This window comes from Suricata suricatta, chromosome 7 (assembly GCF_006229205.1).
Source record: "Suricata suricatta isolate VVHF042 chromosome 7, meerkat_22Aug2017_6uvM2_HiC, whole genome shotgun sequence".
In the NCBI taxonomy this organism is placed as follows: Eukaryota; Metazoa; Chordata; class Mammalia; order Carnivora; family Herpestidae; genus Suricata; species Suricata suricatta.
This window is the reverse complement of record NC_043706.1, coordinates 125976260-125994612: the sequence shown is the minus strand read 5'-3', so window position 1 is coordinate 125994612 and position 18353 is coordinate 125976260. Positions and strand designations below refer to the sequence as shown.

At 34.6% G+C, this 18353-nt stretch overlaps 1 protein-coding gene across 5 annotated transcripts in view; it reads left to right on the top strand.

Moving 5' to 3' along the window:
• Positions 1–18353, top strand: part of SHPRH (SNF2 histone linker PHD RING helicase) — an 84252-nt gene that overhangs the window by 18830 nt on the left and 47069 nt on the right. For all 5 annotated transcript variants that reach the window (XM_029944605.1, XM_029944603.1, XM_029944604.1 and 2 more), the window contains 5 exons: positions 2991–3242; positions 4053–4131; positions 7557–7720; positions 7829–8085; positions 9486–9607. In XM_029944605.1, the coding sequence (XP_029800465.1) occupies positions 2991–3242; positions 4053–4131; positions 7557–7720; positions 7829–8085; positions 9486–9607 (874 nt within the window). The remainder of the gene's footprint in view (positions 1–2990; positions 3243–4052; positions 4132–7556; positions 7721–7828; positions 8086–9485; positions 9608–18353) is intronic.

The window sequence follows — 18353 nt, the reverse complement described above, 5'->3', positions numbered from 1 at the left end:
CCCGCACACACTTATTGTGAAGGTTAAATGAATTTGATAAAGTGCTGCCATATAGTACATTGTAATCTACTAATATTAGTATTTTTTAATTGAGTATAGTTGACATACTATGTTATGTTAATTTCAGGTAAATAACAATGAATCGACAGTTCTGTACATGACAAGTGTAGTTAACTACATCTGTCTCCATACAACATTAGTACAGTATTATTGACTATATTATGTATGCTGTACTTTTCATCCCTGTGACTCATTTATCCTAGTACTTCTTAATCCCCTCACCTAATTTACCCACCCCCTCAATTCCCTCCCCTCTGGCAACCACTAGTTTGTTCTCTGTATTTATGATACTGTTTAATGTTTGTTGGTTTGTTTATTTCATTTTTTAGGGTTCCACATGTAAGTGAAATCATATGGGATTTATCTTTCTCTGTCTGACTTCTTTCATTTAGCATAATACCTGTAGGTTCATCCATGTTGTCACAAATGGCAAGATCTCATTCTTTTTTATAACTTATCTTCCACTATATATATATATATATTCCACATCTTTGTTATCCATTCATCTATCAGTGGACACAGGTTGCTTCCATAACTTGGCTATTGTAAATAATGCTGCAGTAAACCTGAGTGACTGTCTCGAATTAGCATTTCCATTTTCTTTAGGGAAATACTCAGTAGTGGAATTATTGGATCATATAGTATTTCTATTTTTAATGTTTTTGAGAACTTCCATACTGTTCTCCACAGTGGTTTTATCAGTTTACATTCCCACCAACACTGCATGAGAGTTTCCTTTTTTCCATATCCTCACCAACACTTGTTCTTGTCTTTTTGATACTAGCCATTCTAACTGGTGTCAGGTAATACCTCACTGTGGTTTGATTTGCATTTCTGATTAGTGATGGTGGGCATTTTTTTATGTGTCTGTTGGCCATTGGTATGTCTTCTTTGGAGAAATGTCTGTTCAGATCCTCTGCCCATTTTTAAATAAATTGTTCTGTTTTTGGTGTTGAGCTCCATAAGTTCTTTATATATTTCAGATATTAACCCCTAAATGGATATATCACTTGCAAATATCTTTTCCCATCCTCTAGATTGCCTTTTAATTTTGATAGTGTTCTTTGCTATGCAAAAGCTTTTTATTTTTGCTGTTCCTCACAGTTTACTTCTGGTTTTGTTTTCCTTGCCTCAGGAGACATATCTGTAAGTGTGTGGCTAAGGCCAACATCTGAAAGATGACTGCCTATGCTTTCTCTTAGGAATTTTTTGGCTTCAGGTCTCACATTTAGGTTTTCATTCAGTTGTGAGTAAATTTTTGTATGGTGTAAGAAAGTGGCTCCCTTTTATTCTTTGATGTCTAGTTGTCCAGTTTGCCCAGCACCATTTGTTGTCTTCATTGTATATTCTTGCCTTTTTTTGTCATGGATTAGTTAACTATCTAAGCATGGGTTTCTGGGCTCCCTCTCCTGTTCCATGGATATGTGTATCTGTTTTTGTGCAGGTGCCATATTCTTGATTACTACAACTTTGTAGTATATCTTAATATCTTGGATTCTGATATTTCCAGCTCTGTTCTTCTTTTTCGAAATTGCTTTGGTTATTCAGGGTCTTCGTTGGTTCCACACCAATTTTAGGAGTACATGTTCTCATTCTGTGAAAAAATGCTAATGGTATTCTGATAGGGATTGCGTGAAGTCTGTAGATTGCTTTGGGTGCTGTGAGCATTTTAACAATATTAATTTTTCTAGTTCATGAGCATGGTTTATCTTTCTATTTGTCATCCTCAATTTCTGTCATCAATATAATTTTCAGAGTATAGATCTTTCACCTCCTTGGTTAAATTTATTCCTAGGCTTTTTATTCTTTTTGATATAACTGTAAATGTGATGAGTTTTCTCATTTCTCTTTCTGTGACTTTTTTATTAGTGTATAGAAGTGCAACAGATTTCTGTATATTAATTTTATATTCTACAACTTTACCATATTCACTTAGTAATTCTGATAGTTTTTAGGTGAAATATTTAGGGTTTTCTATATATACTGTTATGTCATCTGGTAAAAGTGACAGGTCTTTCTTACCAGTTTGGGTACCTTTTATTTCTTTTCTCATCTGATTGCTGCAGCTAAGACTATTGAGCTATGTTGAATAGAAGTGGTGAGAATAGACAGCCTTATCTTTTCTTGACCCTAGAGGGAAGGCTTTCAGTTTTTCACTGTTGAGTACAATGTTAGCTGTGGGTTTGTCATATATGGCCTTTACTATGTTGAGGTATGTTCCCTCTGAACCCATTTTGTTGGGTAATGTTAGTATTCTTCACTCCCTTTGTTCTTTTTTCCTTCTTACCACACAGATGTTATTTAAGGTTTTCAGTAATGGAGACATGGAGAGGGAATACAGTAATAACTAAAACCTCCTCTTTGCCATTAAGGAGCTCAGTTTTGTTGGGTAAATAAACCTTGATTTGAATCTAGGCTCTGCAAGTTCTGAGCAGGTCACTTCCTGTTTCTTATGCGTGGGATAGGAATAATAAGTACCACTAACAAGATTGTTGCTGAAGACAGGAGATAGCATGCAGCATAGTGTCTGAAATATAAAAGGCACTCAGGAAATTGTTCTACTTCTTTACCTCTATACTTTTGCATCTACCTACCTGCCTACCCTTAAGTCCTTTTTCCCTTTCTCCACCTGTGAGAATTCCTAATGTTCTTTAAGATCCAGCTCAAATTTTAACTTTTCTGAATTTACCATCTCAGCCATAGCATTGGTCTTTCCGCTGTGCTGTCTCTTACATTTCCCTTCACCTTGCTTATGTTACTGGTCTTCCACCCTAATGTGGCTTTCTCTAGACATGTATGGAATGTGTCTCATAGCGTGTTTAGTACTAAACTGAACAATGGAAAGGGCTCAGTAAGCATATAGGAGAATGAAAATTTCAGTTATCTTTAATGAGCCTTTCTGCATTAAGTGTGTCTGTGATTATTCCTAGGTATACCAAGGAGTGAAGAAAGATGGTTTTTTACAACCTCATTTTTTGGCTGAACAGGATATAGTTATCATTACCTATGATGTCCTTCGTTCAGAACTAAACTACGTAGATATCCCACACAGCAACAGTGAGGATGGGCGTCGTTTACGGAACCAGAAGCGCTATATGGCCATTCCCAGCCCCCTCGTAGCTGTGGAATGGTGGAGGATCTGCCTTGATGAAGCCCAGATGGTTGAATGTCCTGCTGTAAAAGTGAGAATTTCTGCAGAACCTTCTGAGGGCTGGGGTAGAAAAAAAGAGGAAAGAGATTGAGAAAGTTTTCCGTAAAAATATTAATAATTTAAGTGTTAACCCACAGTATTGATTTTGACCAAAGTCTGTTGTTAAATGTAGTAATTTGCTTTTCTCTTGTGCTCTGAACTACATAGCCCTTAGGAATTATTTTGGTACTATGGAAATTACTGCTTTATATGCAGTGCCCATGTGTATTTGAATAAGATGGCAGTTTATGTGTGACGCAGATCAAAATAAACTCTGTTTAGGGATTTTTAATAGCATTTCTGCCAAGTGGAAGACTCATAGGCTCAGATAGCTTTGGGCCAAAGTTGACCTTTTTATGAGAGAGATCATATCATAACAGAAAATGCTACTTTAGAGGATAGAGTTTGATTTAGCCTTTATTCATATGTCTTCATTCCATTTTCTTTGGCCAGTTCGTAATCTGCACCCAATTTATAAATCTTGTCTATTAGGACATTGGCTCCCATCTGTAGGACGGAGTGGCGTGGGGGATGTATCAGTCATTCAGGGGGCCTTTTCATTCTATACATACTTGAACTATCCCTCCTCTTTTCGGGAGGTCTCATGGCAGCCTTCTGCTAAGAGAACCACGGTACTAGATGATGGCCCATCGAATACGACCTTCAACTTTGAATTTGATAACTTTGTATAAGAGCAAATGTGCCTGACCTGAAGCATAGCTTTTCGTGGGCTATTCTCAGGAGTAAACATATTCCTAATTTTCCCTGTCTTTTTATTTTCTTCTCTTTTTGTTCTCATTAGGCTGCAGAAATGGCTCAGCGCTTGAGTGGGATCAACCGCTGGTGTATCAGTGGCACTCCAGTACAGAGAGGATTGGAGGGTAATGTATGGTTTCCTCACATTTTGCATATATTTGAAAAGCTTGCTTTTTTTGAGGAACAAGTATTTTTAACTTTGTTGAAATCCTTACGTGATTGTACATATATTTCACTCCGTTTTTATGAGGATGGACATTCAGTAGTCCCATTGTCCTAAGTTGAACAGTCATTGTGTCCTCCTGAGCAGTGTAGATGCAGGTCTGAACTGAACTCAGATCTCCAAAGTGGTTGGTAGAAAACAGAAAGAATTTAGCAAGAGAGAGAGAGAGAAGAGAAGGAGAAGATACATAGTTACTGTGTTGTAGTTGGAAGTAGAAGTCTCACTGGTTTTCGTTTGGTGTGAGAGCAGTGTTTCTCAGCCTTGACCCCTTTGACATTTGGGCCTGGATAGTTTTTTGGTGGGAGCTGTCCTATGCATCTTGAGATATTTAGCTTCTACTCACTAGATGGCAGAGCAGTTCTGCAATTGTGACACCCACAGATGGGTTTTAGACATTGCCTGTTATCCCCTGGGGGACAAAATTATACCACTCCACCTCCACTTCCGATGAGAACCACTATGCTACACTAGAAGAGATAAATCATATTTGATGATTTGTTAGTGAGCAACAACCAGAGATCTTGTAAATCCCACGTTGACTACGTACTGAGCAAGGACGTGAGGCTAGGATGTTTTCATTCCATAATTTGCCAGGCCTTTAGTATGTCTCTACCAGCAGGCTGAAACAGTCGGGGAACAAGAACGCTGCCCTCTCCTGCCATCCTCCCTCTCCAGGTCTGTGTAATATACTTGTTTGCATACTATACAAAGCGCTGGTTTGTCAGGATATATGAACCACGGTGACATACTGACTTTGAGTTGTATGTCTGTAAAGAAATTACATAAACATTCAAATTTTTATTTTCCTTATTTGTAAAGTAAGATGTTTTAATATTAATTATAATAAAGTATGCAAAGCATTTAGTACGGTACCTGGCAGGTATTAAATATTCAGTGAGTGATGGCTGCTTTTGTTGTTCTTATTTCCCATTCATAGTTTGTATATCATTTTAGCTTCTTCAAAACTGTTGACTCTAAAATACTTAAGTACTTTGTGGTGTACTTATTGGTTCATTTATTCTTTGTGAAGTACAATAAAAAAAAATAGACTCGGTTCCTGACCTTCTTGAGGCTACAGCTTAGAGGGGAGGATATATTTGTTAAGTACTTAACATAAATGTTATGATTGTGGTCATGGTAACTTTAATGTATAAAATAAATGTAAAATTCAAACTATAATAGGTTTCAGAAAAGATCTGGTTCTAGGGATACAGAAGGAAGGGACACCTGAGCCAGGATCTGAAATATTAAGATGAGTTAACTAAATAGGGAAGAAGTCTCTATCATAAAGGAAATAGAAAATATAAAATGATCTGGCAGAAAGAGCATGGAAGGATATTAGTGTGACAAGAATAAAGAGAGCTGAGGAAAACACCGTAGGTTAAGAGATCAGACCATGGAGGGATCTGTAGGCTGTGATGAATAATTTTATTTGTTTATTTTCTTAAGAACAGTAGGAGCTATTGAAAGGATTTAAACAAAGTAAGTGGTTGGGGATCACCTAAGATTTGGATTTCAAAAACTCAAGGTAGTTGCAGTGTAGAGAATTGTGTAGAAGCGGGACAGAGTGGATACTAGACTATCAGTTGGCTACAATCAGTAATCTAGGCACGTTGATACTGACACTCTGCATTTTAACTATGGCTGTCCTGAAGAAATGAAAAAAAAATGGATAAAAAAAAAATAAGGCTTATTCAGTGATGGGGAGTTACCAAGACTTCTCAGTAGCCTAACTCCATGTACAGTGACTCTTTCCCAGTGAATAACACTGCAGGAGAAACATGTTTGGGCAAAAAGATTATAAATTTGATTTTGGCAAGTTGAGTTTGAGGCACCTTTTGGACGACAGAGAAGAGATAGCACAGAGGCAATTCAGAAGTACAGCTCCATCGATATCTGCATAAGCAGCATTTCTTCTTAGGTGTTAAGTCTCAGAAGCTGTGAAAGTAACTCTACCTAAATATTTGTTGGGAAGCTTCAGAATAAATGTTGTAGGGAGGGGCAGGACCTTTTTGTTAAAAAAAAAAAAAGTTCATGGTCTAAAGAGAATATAGCCCAATGTGAACATGTTTAATACAAAAAATAAAGAAAGAAAATTAACACTCAGGCACAATCTTCATTTAAAGACATAACCACTATTCCAGTCTTTTTTATATAAATGTTTGTATATTTGTCCTCATACTGCATGCATAATTTTATGTCTCTTTTTTCACTTAACATTGTATCCTAAGCAGTTTTTTATGTTTTAAAAATCCATCATAAATATGAAAATTGTGTAAGGTACAATGTTAAGTGAGCAAAACATGGAATATAATGTTGAATTACCCAATCATAAAATGTATGAGAAGTACCATGAAGTAAATCTAACAAACACAAGACCTGCTGGATCAAAAGAAGGTAGGTTGCATCTTAAATATCGTATAATTTCCCTCATATGTGGAATTTGAGAAACAAAACAGATGAACATAGGAGAAGGAAGGAAACTAAGGAAAGACTGAAGCAAACTCTAAAAGACTCTTAACTATAGAGAACAAACTGAGGGTTGATGGAGGGAAGTGGGTGGGGTGATGGGCTAGATGAGTGACCGACATTAAGGAGGGCCCTTGTTGGGATGAGCACTGGGTATTATGTGTAAGTGATGAATCACTAAATTCTACTCCTAAAATCAGTATTACCTTATTTACTAACTAAAATTTGAATAAAAACTTGAAGAAAAAAAAGATTTTTGTCTTATGGAAAAGACTACATGATTTATATAATCATTCCTTTATTTGAGTCATTTTTATTCTATATGTTGTTGGTAGGAATATCACTGTGTGGATGAATCTTGTCTCTATTTTTTTATTACTGTTTTGGTCTTACTTCCCAAAAGTGGGGTTATTAGACGAAAAAGTATAACAAATATTGGGTCAGTAAATATTCTTTGTATCACCTATGTCATTCAAACTTTTTTCCTAATCCAGCAAGTCCTGAATCTGGTAGTCTCAGTGCCTGATTCTTCTTACATAGCTCTTGATCAGGTACACCCAAGTGAGTCATTTTCTAGTTTTACATCTGATGGAAATTTTAGACTTTTGAATTAAGTATGAGGTTTGTGGAATAGTTACACATTTTAGCTCCTAGCACAGAGCCTAGAGCAATATAAATAATCAGCAAATGTAAGTTAAAGTGAAATTAACTTCCAGATTCAACAGTCGATACAATCTGCATTTTAATTCATGGAAAGTACTATGTGCTATGTAATATTAATGAAAGTGGTTATTCAAAATAGTAACAAAGAAATATGGAAAGCCATTCTCAATGTGTTGTTGTTTTTTTTCTTCTCAGATCTTTTTGGGTTGGTGGTCTTTCTTGGTATTGAGCCTTACTGTGTCAAACACTGGTGGGTTCGACTTCTCTATCGCCCTTACTGCAGGAAGAATCCTCAGCTCCTCTACAGCTTTATTGCCAAGATACTATGGAGGTCTGCAAAGAAAGATGTGATTGACCAAGTCAGTAGGATAAGTTTTTACTGATTAAGGACATTACAAGAAAAGAGGACCAAGAGTTGGGATGGAAAGTTCAATTTTCAGATGAAATCTTTTTTCTTCTCCCTGCAGATCCAGATACCCCCCCAGACAGAAGAAATCCACTGGCTTCACTTTTCTCCAGTGGAAAGACATTTCTATCACCGCCAGCATGAGGTGTGCTGCCAGGATGCAGTAGTAAAGCTCAGGAAGATTTCCGACTGGGCCCTGAAGCTCAGCAGCCTGGACCGGAGGACGGTCACCTCCATCCTGTATCCGCTGCTGAGGCTCAGGCAGGCCTGCTGCCACCCACAGGCTGTTCGCGGGGAGTTTCTGCCACTCCAGAAAAGGTTTTATTGTCAATTTCCTTACACTGCAATTGATACTATACTAGTGATAGACAGTGTTTAAGCTATTAGCTCTCTAGCTCCCAGATTCATTCAGGGTCTTAGAACTGAGCTGCTGTCCATTAGTTTTAGTAGTGTGGTTTTTCTTTGGCATGGAACCCCATTTATGAAAGAGAATCACATTCCCAAAATTATGTTCATGGTTTTTAACATTCCTTTTAAAGTTAAGACTACTTTGAGGTTTTACTTTTTATTCTGAATTTTGCTTTGTTTTGTTTTGTTTTTTGACGCACTTCAGATATGAAAGGCTTTTGTTCTTACTCTACCTTTCGGTTCCCATGTCAGAGAATTAGATGAATTAGATTGCTGTATTTTCTTTGTAATTGTGCTAACTCTGTTTGATTATTTCATCCTAATACATTAAGGTATTTGTGTCCACAGTATCCAGTCAGTTATTATCCCAGAAATTTTTGTTCATAGACTGTGACTCAGCAACTGGTGTGTTTTTGTTTTGTTTTGTTTTGTTTTGTTTTGTTAGCACCTGGTGTTAAAAAGATGAGGTATTATTAAAAATAAAGCCAGGGCACCTGGGTGGCTCAGTCAGTTAAGCATCTGATTTCGGCTCAGTTCACAATCTTGTGGTTCGTGAGTTCGAGCCCCACATCGGGCTCTGTGCCCCAATTCAGAGCCTGGAACTTGCTTTGGATTCTGTGTCTCCCTCTTCTTGTCCTCCCCACTCATACTCTGTCTCTCTGTCTCTCAAAAGTGAATAAACATTAAAAAATATTTTTTAATATATAAAGAGGAATTATATTTTTGTCTTTGCCTTTAAGCAGTTTATGGACAGATAAGGGAGATGACAAAGATTATAGATTCCTATAAAATAAAGCAAACAAACATATTATAAGAGGTACATATACATGGCTATAGACAGAATTTGGAAATAATTTCTGTATAAATGGTTAATGTTAGACAGCCTTGACAGAAATGGCATTTGATATGATCCTTGGAGAATCTTCCTTTTTTACAGATAATGAAAATTCAGGCTCATGGAGACTCATTAAATTATAATGCTAGAGATTCAGACTAGTTTTATCCTCTAACAACCTAACTGTTTCAAACATATCATGTTGTACTTCATATTTAGGAAGATTTTTTAGTTCCCTTCTCCACTGACCTAACTGGGAAAAGGTAAAGAATGATGGGATCAGGTAAAAGAACACTTGCCAGAATAGTAAGAAGTAATTGAGTTGAAAGTGATAGTGGTAAAAATGGAGGTGAAAAGAAAGATCCTGAAGATACACAAAGACTCTGTTAGAGTCTGATACTCTTGATCTTCTGTGATATAATATTATCACTTAGAATTTTCTGTTCAGTTCTGAACAGCCTACCTTTTCTTGTAGCACCATGACAATGGAAGAGCTGCTAACATCTCTGCAGAAGAAATGTGGAACCGAGTGTGAAGAAGCACATCGGCAGCTCGTTTGCGCTCTCAATGGCTTAGCCGGCATCCACATCATTAAAGGTAGCAGGTGATGGCTTCGTTATCTCTGATTGTTCCAGATGCTTAGTGAGACAGATTAGGTGTGATAGAAATCAGAATCCCTCAAACAAGGCATTCTCACACACTACTGATCTTCGTTTAGGTAGGCTCAACCTAATGGAGAGCACTTATACAGAACACCTGAAAAATCTTCAAAGCTAACATAGGCTTTCACCAAACATTTCCACTTATAGAAGGCTGTTGTTGTCGTTTAGGAAAGTTACAATGTAAACAAAGACTTGGCAATAAATTATTGATCTTAGTCTATAGTAGTGAACAACTGAGAATAACCAAACTACCTAGAAGTAGAAGAATGGCTGAATTCTGACAAATTCAAGGGAATGTTAGTCATCAATTTACAAAATAATATTTGTAAATTCATTCTTTCAGCAAATATTATTGTCTGTTCTGTACCAGGTATGATCTCAGGATTAAAGATAATACAGTAAAGCAAAGTAAGGTCTTTGATCTTGTGGACAATTCTTAGCAAGGAAAAATAGACAAATACACACACACAATATGTATGGATATAGTTATGCACATTATGCACAAAATTTAAGCACGTTAATAGAGAATCTTATATTTCATGGAAAGATGTTTAATTGGTATTTTCCATCTCTCAGAGATTACTGCTTTTTATTGCCCAATATCTGATGTCTTACAGTCTATTGTTTCACGTATTTTGTATGTTAATTTTACTTGTTTCAGAAAGGAGGGTAAATTCATTCTCTGTTATTTTGCAGAAGCAGCATATATCAGTGGTCACATTAAATGCAATGGTCTAAATGCCCCAATTAGAGATTTTCAAAAAGGATTTTTTAAAAAGCAGTTTCTAATAATACACAATCTACATGATTGTGTATTAACTGAAAACCCTCTTTTCAGTTAACGATGCAAATGTAAAAGGATGAGAAAAGATATGCTATATTAACACTAATCAAAAAAAGCTAGAGTGATTATATTACCACCAGGCAGAGTATTACCAAGTATATAGTGTTACTCTATCACTGGAAAATAAACCTAAATGTTTATGCACTTAAAAGCAAGGCTTAAAAATAAATAAAACACAAACTGATAGAACTATAATTAGAAATAGAGATATCCATAATTTTAGTCCGTGATTTTAACATCCCGCTTCCAATTATCGACAGAACAAGAAGACAGAAAACAGAAGCATGGGAAACTCAACAGTAACAACTAATTGACATAGTCCACAGTTACAGGACACTTTAACCCACCAAAGAAAACACATTCTTTTCAAGTGCACATGGAATGTTTGCCAAGACAGAGCATGTTCTGGGCTGTAAAACAATTCAGTCAATTAAGGATTCAAATCTTGAGGCGCCTAAGTGACTTAGTCGGTTAAGCATCCATCTCTTGATTTCAGCTCTGGTCATGATCTCACAGTTTATGAGTTCGAGCCGTGCATTGAGCTCTCTCAGGATTCTCTCTCACCCTCCCTCTCTTTGCCTCTCCCCTACTCTCTTTGGCTCCGTATCAAAATTAATAAGTAAACATTAAAAAAAAATTAAAAGCATTCAAGACTTAAAAAGTACATTCTGTGACCACAATGGAATTAGATATAAAAGATAACTGGAAAGTCCCCAAATCATTTGAAACTAATTAAAATAATTCTGAGTAACCCTTGGATTAAAGCATAAATCAAAAGGGAAACTGGCAAATATTTTTAGTGGATTTAAATGAAAATATCAAGAATCTTGATCAGTAATTAAAGAGAAATTTATAGGACTGTACACTAACTTAGGGAAAAAGTTGTATATCATTAGCCTCAGTTGATACCTTAAAAAACTAAAAAAAGAAAAGCAAATAAAATACCAAGTCAGGAAGACAGAAAACAATAAAGAGCAATGCGGTAATCAATTAGAATAAAAACAAAACCAGTAGAAAGAGACAATAAAATCAAAAGCTGATTATTTGAGATCAGTGGGAAGTTATAAACCTCTAGTCCAACTATTTAGGGGAAAAGAAAAGACACAGATTACTATTATCAGGAACCGAGAATGAAAGAGGTAAGATCACTGCAGAGTCTGCAGATCTTTAAAAGATCATAAAGGAATCTGATCTACAACTTTATGGCAGAAATTTGACAACTTACATATGTGAACAAATGCTTTAGAAGACACAAATTCCTAAAACCGAGTCAATAAGAAATAGATGAACTGCATAGTCCTGTATCTATTAAAGAAATTAATTTTACTGTTAAAAAACTTAACCACAAAGTAAATTCGAGGCCCAGGTGACTTCCTTGGTGAATGCTAACCAAACATTTAAGGAAGAAATAATATCAAATCTATATAAACTCTTCCAGAAAATTAAAAAGGAAACAATAATTCTCAACTTATTTTGAGGTACCCTTATTCTGATTACAAAACCAGAGACCAGTATACTCAAGAACAAAGATAGAAAATCCTTTAAATTTTTTTAACAATATGAATCTAACAATATATTTTAAAAAATAATACTTTATGACCAAGTAGAATTTATTCTGGGAATGCAAGATTGGTTTAATATTTAAAAATTAATTAATGTGATTCATGAAAGTAACTGAGAAGAAAAAAACCTTGTGAACCTCTCAATAAATGTAGGAAAAGTATTTGATAAAATTCAACATCTGTTTCTGATAAAAACCTCCAGCAATCTAGGAATCAAAGATAACTTTCTCACTTTGATAAAAGGCATTTATAAAAAACCCATAGCTAATGTTATACTTAATGGTTGACAACTGAATGTTTTCTAAGATCATGAACAAGTTAAGAATGTCCTATCACTACTTCTGTTCAACATGGTACCTGAATTCTCTACAGTGCTGTAAGACAATTGAATAAAAGTTACCAGTTTGAATAGGAAAAATAAATAAAACTGTCTTTATTTGCTAATATGATTCTCCACGTAGGAAAATTACTAGGACTAATAAGCCAGTTCAGCAAAGTTGCATTATACAAGATTAGTTTGTAAAAATTGATTTTATTCCTATATCTAGGAATGAATAATTAGAAATTACAATGATATTCATAGTATCAAAAAAATATGAGATACTTAAACATCAGCTTGAAAAGAGATGTGTAATGTTTACAAAAGTCACGAAAACACTGAAATTGCAAACATTGCTGAGAGAAATTAAAGAACACCTATTTATACCATGTTCGTGGATCAGAAAACTCATTATTGTTAAGGGCTGATTCATCCTAAATTAATATATAGTTAATGCAATCAGAATTTTCCAGTCAAAATTTCAACAAGCTGTTTTATAGCAGCTGACAAGCTGATTCTGAAATTCATCTAAAATATCCAAGACAACTTTAGAAAAGAACAAAACAATTGGAAGATTTATACTTCTTGAGTCAAGACATATTTTAAAACTACAGTAATCAAGACGGTATGACATAGATAATGATAGGCAAGTAGACCAATGGACCAGAACAGAGTCCAGAAACAGTCCCACTTATTTATGATCATTTGATTTTTCCACAAAGATGGAAAGGTATTTCAGTAAAGAGAAGTTAATATTTTCAGTAAATGGTGCTGAAACAATTAGATATCCATACTGAAAAAGTAAACTTAAGCATTGTACTATACAAACAGTTCATAATACAGAAGATACTAAACTGAAATTAAAACCTAAAACTACAAAACACAAAGGATAAAAAATTATGATTTGGGATTAGGTAAAGATTGAGAGATGACACTGAAAGCACAAATCATACAAGAAAAAATTGATGCATTTAACTGGATCAAAGTTAATAACCTCTACTCCTCAAAAGGCATTCTTAAGAAAATAAGATAGGGGCACATGGGTGGCTCAGTTGTTTAAGCGACCAACTTTGGCTCAGATCATGATCTCACGGTTCAATTCCTGAGTTCCAGCCCCATACTGGGCTCTTTGCTGTGAGCACAGAGTCTGCGTCAGATCATCTGGGCCCCTCTCTCAGCCCCTTCCCAATGCTTGCTCTCTCTCTTTCTCTTTCAAGAATAAATAAACACTTAAAAAAAAGAAAATAAAAAGATAAGGCATTGAATAGAGAAAATATTCACAAGTCACATATCTGAGAAAGGACTTCTATTCTGAATATGAATAAAAACCTATTAATAACCAATAATAGAAAACAGGCAATGAAAATAGGCAAAATGTTTGCACAGAGACTTCAGTGAATACATAGAGATGCTGAAAAACAGGAAAAGGTAGATAGTCATCATTATTAGTCATTAGGTACACACACATTCAAACCATAAGAACACCCCAATGTGCCTTTATTAAGATGGCTTAAATTAAACAGATCATATGTTGGCAAGGATGTAGAAACAACTAGAATTCTCATTCTTACAGTGCTATTGAGAATATAAAATTGCATAGTTGACTTTCTCTTATTTCATTTACTCAGTAGCTTCATTTCCATGATCTCAACCTTTATACTAAACTTGCGATAAGCAGAGTGCCTCTATCTTTATGTTAGAAGCATTCATTTTTTGAAGAAATTTATTCTAAATTTTTATGGTAACCTTTCTGGCTACCTAAACTGAAGTTATTTTTTTCAACTGTAGTGAATCACTGAATATTCTGTTCAGCAGAGTCTATTGTTATTAATCTGTTACTGCATTTGTAATATAATATTGCATAATTTTATAGCTTTTGTGTCATAATGATTTTAAGAGCTTTCTTGTAAGTAATGAGGAAATTACTGATGTAATTGTGCCTTTTTACAAAACTGCCTTTAAAATGTCCTCTGATAGCTGTGGTTTGGATCATTTGATTTAAGTCTCTCCAAAAGTAAGTAGAATATAGTTCTTGAAATCATGTAAGTATTTCATAATGGTGAAGTACAGTTTTAACTACTTTTATAACTCAAGATATGCAAATACTTCTTTATTTCTACATTCCTCACAAAATTTGTATATGTATATGTATATGCTCTTCATTGTTAGAACTAGAAAGGCATATTGTGATAAATTCCACTTCTTTTGACCTTCCCACAAAGATTACTAATCCATTATTCTCTTGGGTACACAGTCATGAAGAGAATTTACTATTTTTCTCATTTACCTGATAAGACTATAAAGAAATTAGTTGCCCAGAGAAATTTATGTTTTTGTCTGATACAAAGCATTGTTCTAAGCGTCTTTGAACTGAGTGGTCTGTCTTTGATTATTAGCTTTTCAGCATAACAGGACCAGAACTAGAAAGTGTCTCTTGTCCTGACTGGCGTAGAGTTCAGAAGACTCACAGAAGCTGAGGAGAAGTAGGTCTAGACAAGAACTGTGAAAAAGATGGGGCTGCTTATTTGCTAGAATTGTAGCGCTCTGAGCCTGTGTGTATTGTGTAAAGTGCGTGGGTCTCAGTTTCCTTATCAACAAAACACAAGAGAGTACCACTTGCTTCACCTCCCTTGAAGTATTAGTATTCTTAATGTGAAGTGTGGATGTACATTGGAAACTTGATAGAAACATAAGTGAAGAGTGATATTACTAACTATGGTAATATGAAGTGACCTCAGATTCGTACCACTTCTCAACCTGGGCATATGCAGATTTTTATTATCCGTAACTAATAACAGGAAAAAGACATTAAATATTCTTGATAAATTAGTATAAAGTACATACAAATATAGTACATGCAACTTTATGTGCAAATCTTCTCTCTAGGACATTTTCTAGGAAATACTTAATTTAGCTAGCAATGTTTGCAAATTTGGATTTTCTCAAATCATTCTTAATCATCACCATCATTGTCATTGCCCTCTCAATTACTAAGTGTGCCTGTGACTAGTCTTCCTGGCATCAATCTAAAACATGATCTATCCTTTAAAATGCACAGTGAAAGACTGTCAGGCAGCGTTTTGTTTTTTGATTGAACTGTCGTTGAAACAATGTTCCATTAGTTTCAGGTGTATAACATAGACCCAGGACAGCTCTGTATGTTACACGTGCTCATCACCAGTGTAGCCATCTTTCAACCGTACAGCTTTTTAGTGGGAAATTTTTTGTAAAAACTTAAACTTTCCTTTATTTCAGCTTAGAAATAATTAGACAAAAATTGGGAAATTATGTGTTCTACCTAATAACATTCTGTCACAGTCCCAAATTAATTGAGTGGGATAATTGTGAATAAAATCTCCAGAATACTTGAGTGTCCCAGATAAATACGTAGGCCTTTCCTTAGAAATATGGGAATAGTGAATGTACTATTTAAAATATTCTCACATCATTAAAATCTAGCATCTACCTGAGAAATGGTCGTTTTCTATAAACATTTTATATTATACCTAACGCTTCTGTGTATGTGTTGTTTTATCCTCATTATGTCCCAATCATAGAAGTATTATCCCCATTTTACATAAGATAACTGGTGTCTTAAGATTATGGCTAATAAGTGACAGAGAATTTGCTCTGAATCTTTTGATTAAAAATTAATTTTTTGTTACACTATGCTTCTTTATCAAATAGACATTTTAATATTCAGTATTATACTATCTATAGTAGGTTGAAGCTCTTCATCAAAAATTTCTAAAATGCAGTAACATATTACTTGCAGATGATCATAATAATAAATTTCATCTTCCCATCTTGATTCTAAAACTGTAATCTTCATTTTATTCTATATTTTTATGACTCCAGCTCAGAGAGTGAATGGATTTCTTCACTTGGCCTCTTTTCTAGTCTCCTTTTCATATTTATTACCTCCTTTTCCCTGCTATGAAGTTATATATGGTAGAGGATTGTAAAAAGAATTATTCATCTGATGGTTTCTAAGCACTGTGTGTAGCGCTCTGGATGGGTCAGTGTGCAGTGGGCTGTGTGGCAAAATACCAAGCGAGGGCTTAACAGGAGGCATCGCATTGCTCTTTTCTAAAAGCTTTCACTGCATTCCCGTTAGAGTTCTTTGTCTCTCTGTGCATGAAAACTTCACTGATTGTTAAGAGAAATTTCTACCAGAAAGTTCCTTAATAAAGGTTATGTCCATTCTTAATTGTAATTAGAAACACAATTGTGATAAATTCACTGCTTTTAGTTTCCATTGCTTAATAGTAGTATGTTAAACATTTTTAGGAGTCACATTACATACTTATCTTATATGATTTGATATTTTCCAGTATAGAAATCAGACATTGAAGATCTGACCTCTAAAAGAAATCTGAAATTAACTGCAAACTCGAGGGATTTGCTTATATTATATACATACATGTATGAAATACAATGCATATTCTAAGGCCCTCACTGATCATTCTATTAAAAACATGATGTTATTCCAAATTTGTACAGTGTGTTTTCTGCACATATTTTTTGGAAAAAAATTCACTTGGCAAGTATCAAATTCAGTACTATTTGTTCACTTAAAAGATTAGTGCCATCAAGTGGCAAAGAATGGGTATTTCTAAATTTGGTTTAAACTTGTATAACTTCTTGAACATGCATTATATTTCTGTCTTCCCTAGAGCATATATTTTTTTAAGTTTATTTATTTATTTTGAGAGAGAGAGCAGAGGAGAGGCAGAGAAAGAATCCAAAACAGGCTCCACACTGCCAGCACAGAGCCCATTGTGGGACTTGAACTTATGAACCGTGAGATCATGACCTGAGCCAAAGCCAAGAGTCAGACACTTAACAAATGACCCACCCAGCACCCGAACGCATATATTATTTTAATAAGCATTTTAAAAAGTATTATAGTGAGTAAAATTCAACTGCTTATATTATAGGCTAGCCATCTTTAAAAAGTATAGTAATTATTAAAGAATTGTTAAATGAATTACATTCTATAAGTGATAGCAGAAATACTAATAGAATCTTCTGTAGTCTTTTGAAGAGTTTCACAAGAATCTACATTATAATGTGATGTTATTTTTGCAAAAATAATGTTCCCCTTTATCAAAGTAATAGAAATTGACACTGATATTGTGAAATGTGTGCTTTAGAAAACTGTATTTGGAAGTTTGTAGAACTAAATATAAAGCAATGATACAAAAGCAAATGTTTTGCACAACAACATAAATGTACTTAATGCCACTGAACTGCATACTTAAGTGGTTGATATGGTAAATTTTATGTAAAATGAGTATTTATATTTATGTATATAATCAACTTTAACAAAAAGAGAGGGAACCAACATAGTTTATTTATATATATCTCATTGTAGCTGTGAACAAAATCCTAAATCCACGATATTAATAAAACTAGTTTGAAGTAAAAAGAAAAGCATGTAGATGATGATTATGAAAAAAATTTTCTCAGCAAACAAAAGCAAGAACCTCTTTTTTTTGTATTTTGTGATTTTACTACTGTTAGATTTTTTAAATTGTATTTATAAATAATCCGTTTTGAGTTTTCCTAGGCAGCAAATATGATAAGTTCTATTATTCAAGCTGTTTTCAATGTTTCCAGTCTTCTTTTATTGAAGCATCAGAAAACTTTTACTGAAAGAACAAGATAATAAATATTTTAGGCTTTGAGCTAGAAAATCTGTTGCAGCTACTCTCTGCAGTTATAATGTAAAAGCCACTACGGACATAAACAAATGAGTGTTGCTCAGTTCCAATAAAACTTCATTCATGGACCCTAAATGTAAAAACCATTCTTAACCCATGGACCCTATAAAAGTGCAGAGAGTTAGATATGACCCATGGGCCTGTACTTTACTTGATACTTTTAAGTTACTTTATTTGAATGAGCTGCTAGTTACGAATAATAAAAAAACATCATCAATTTCAGAGTGGTT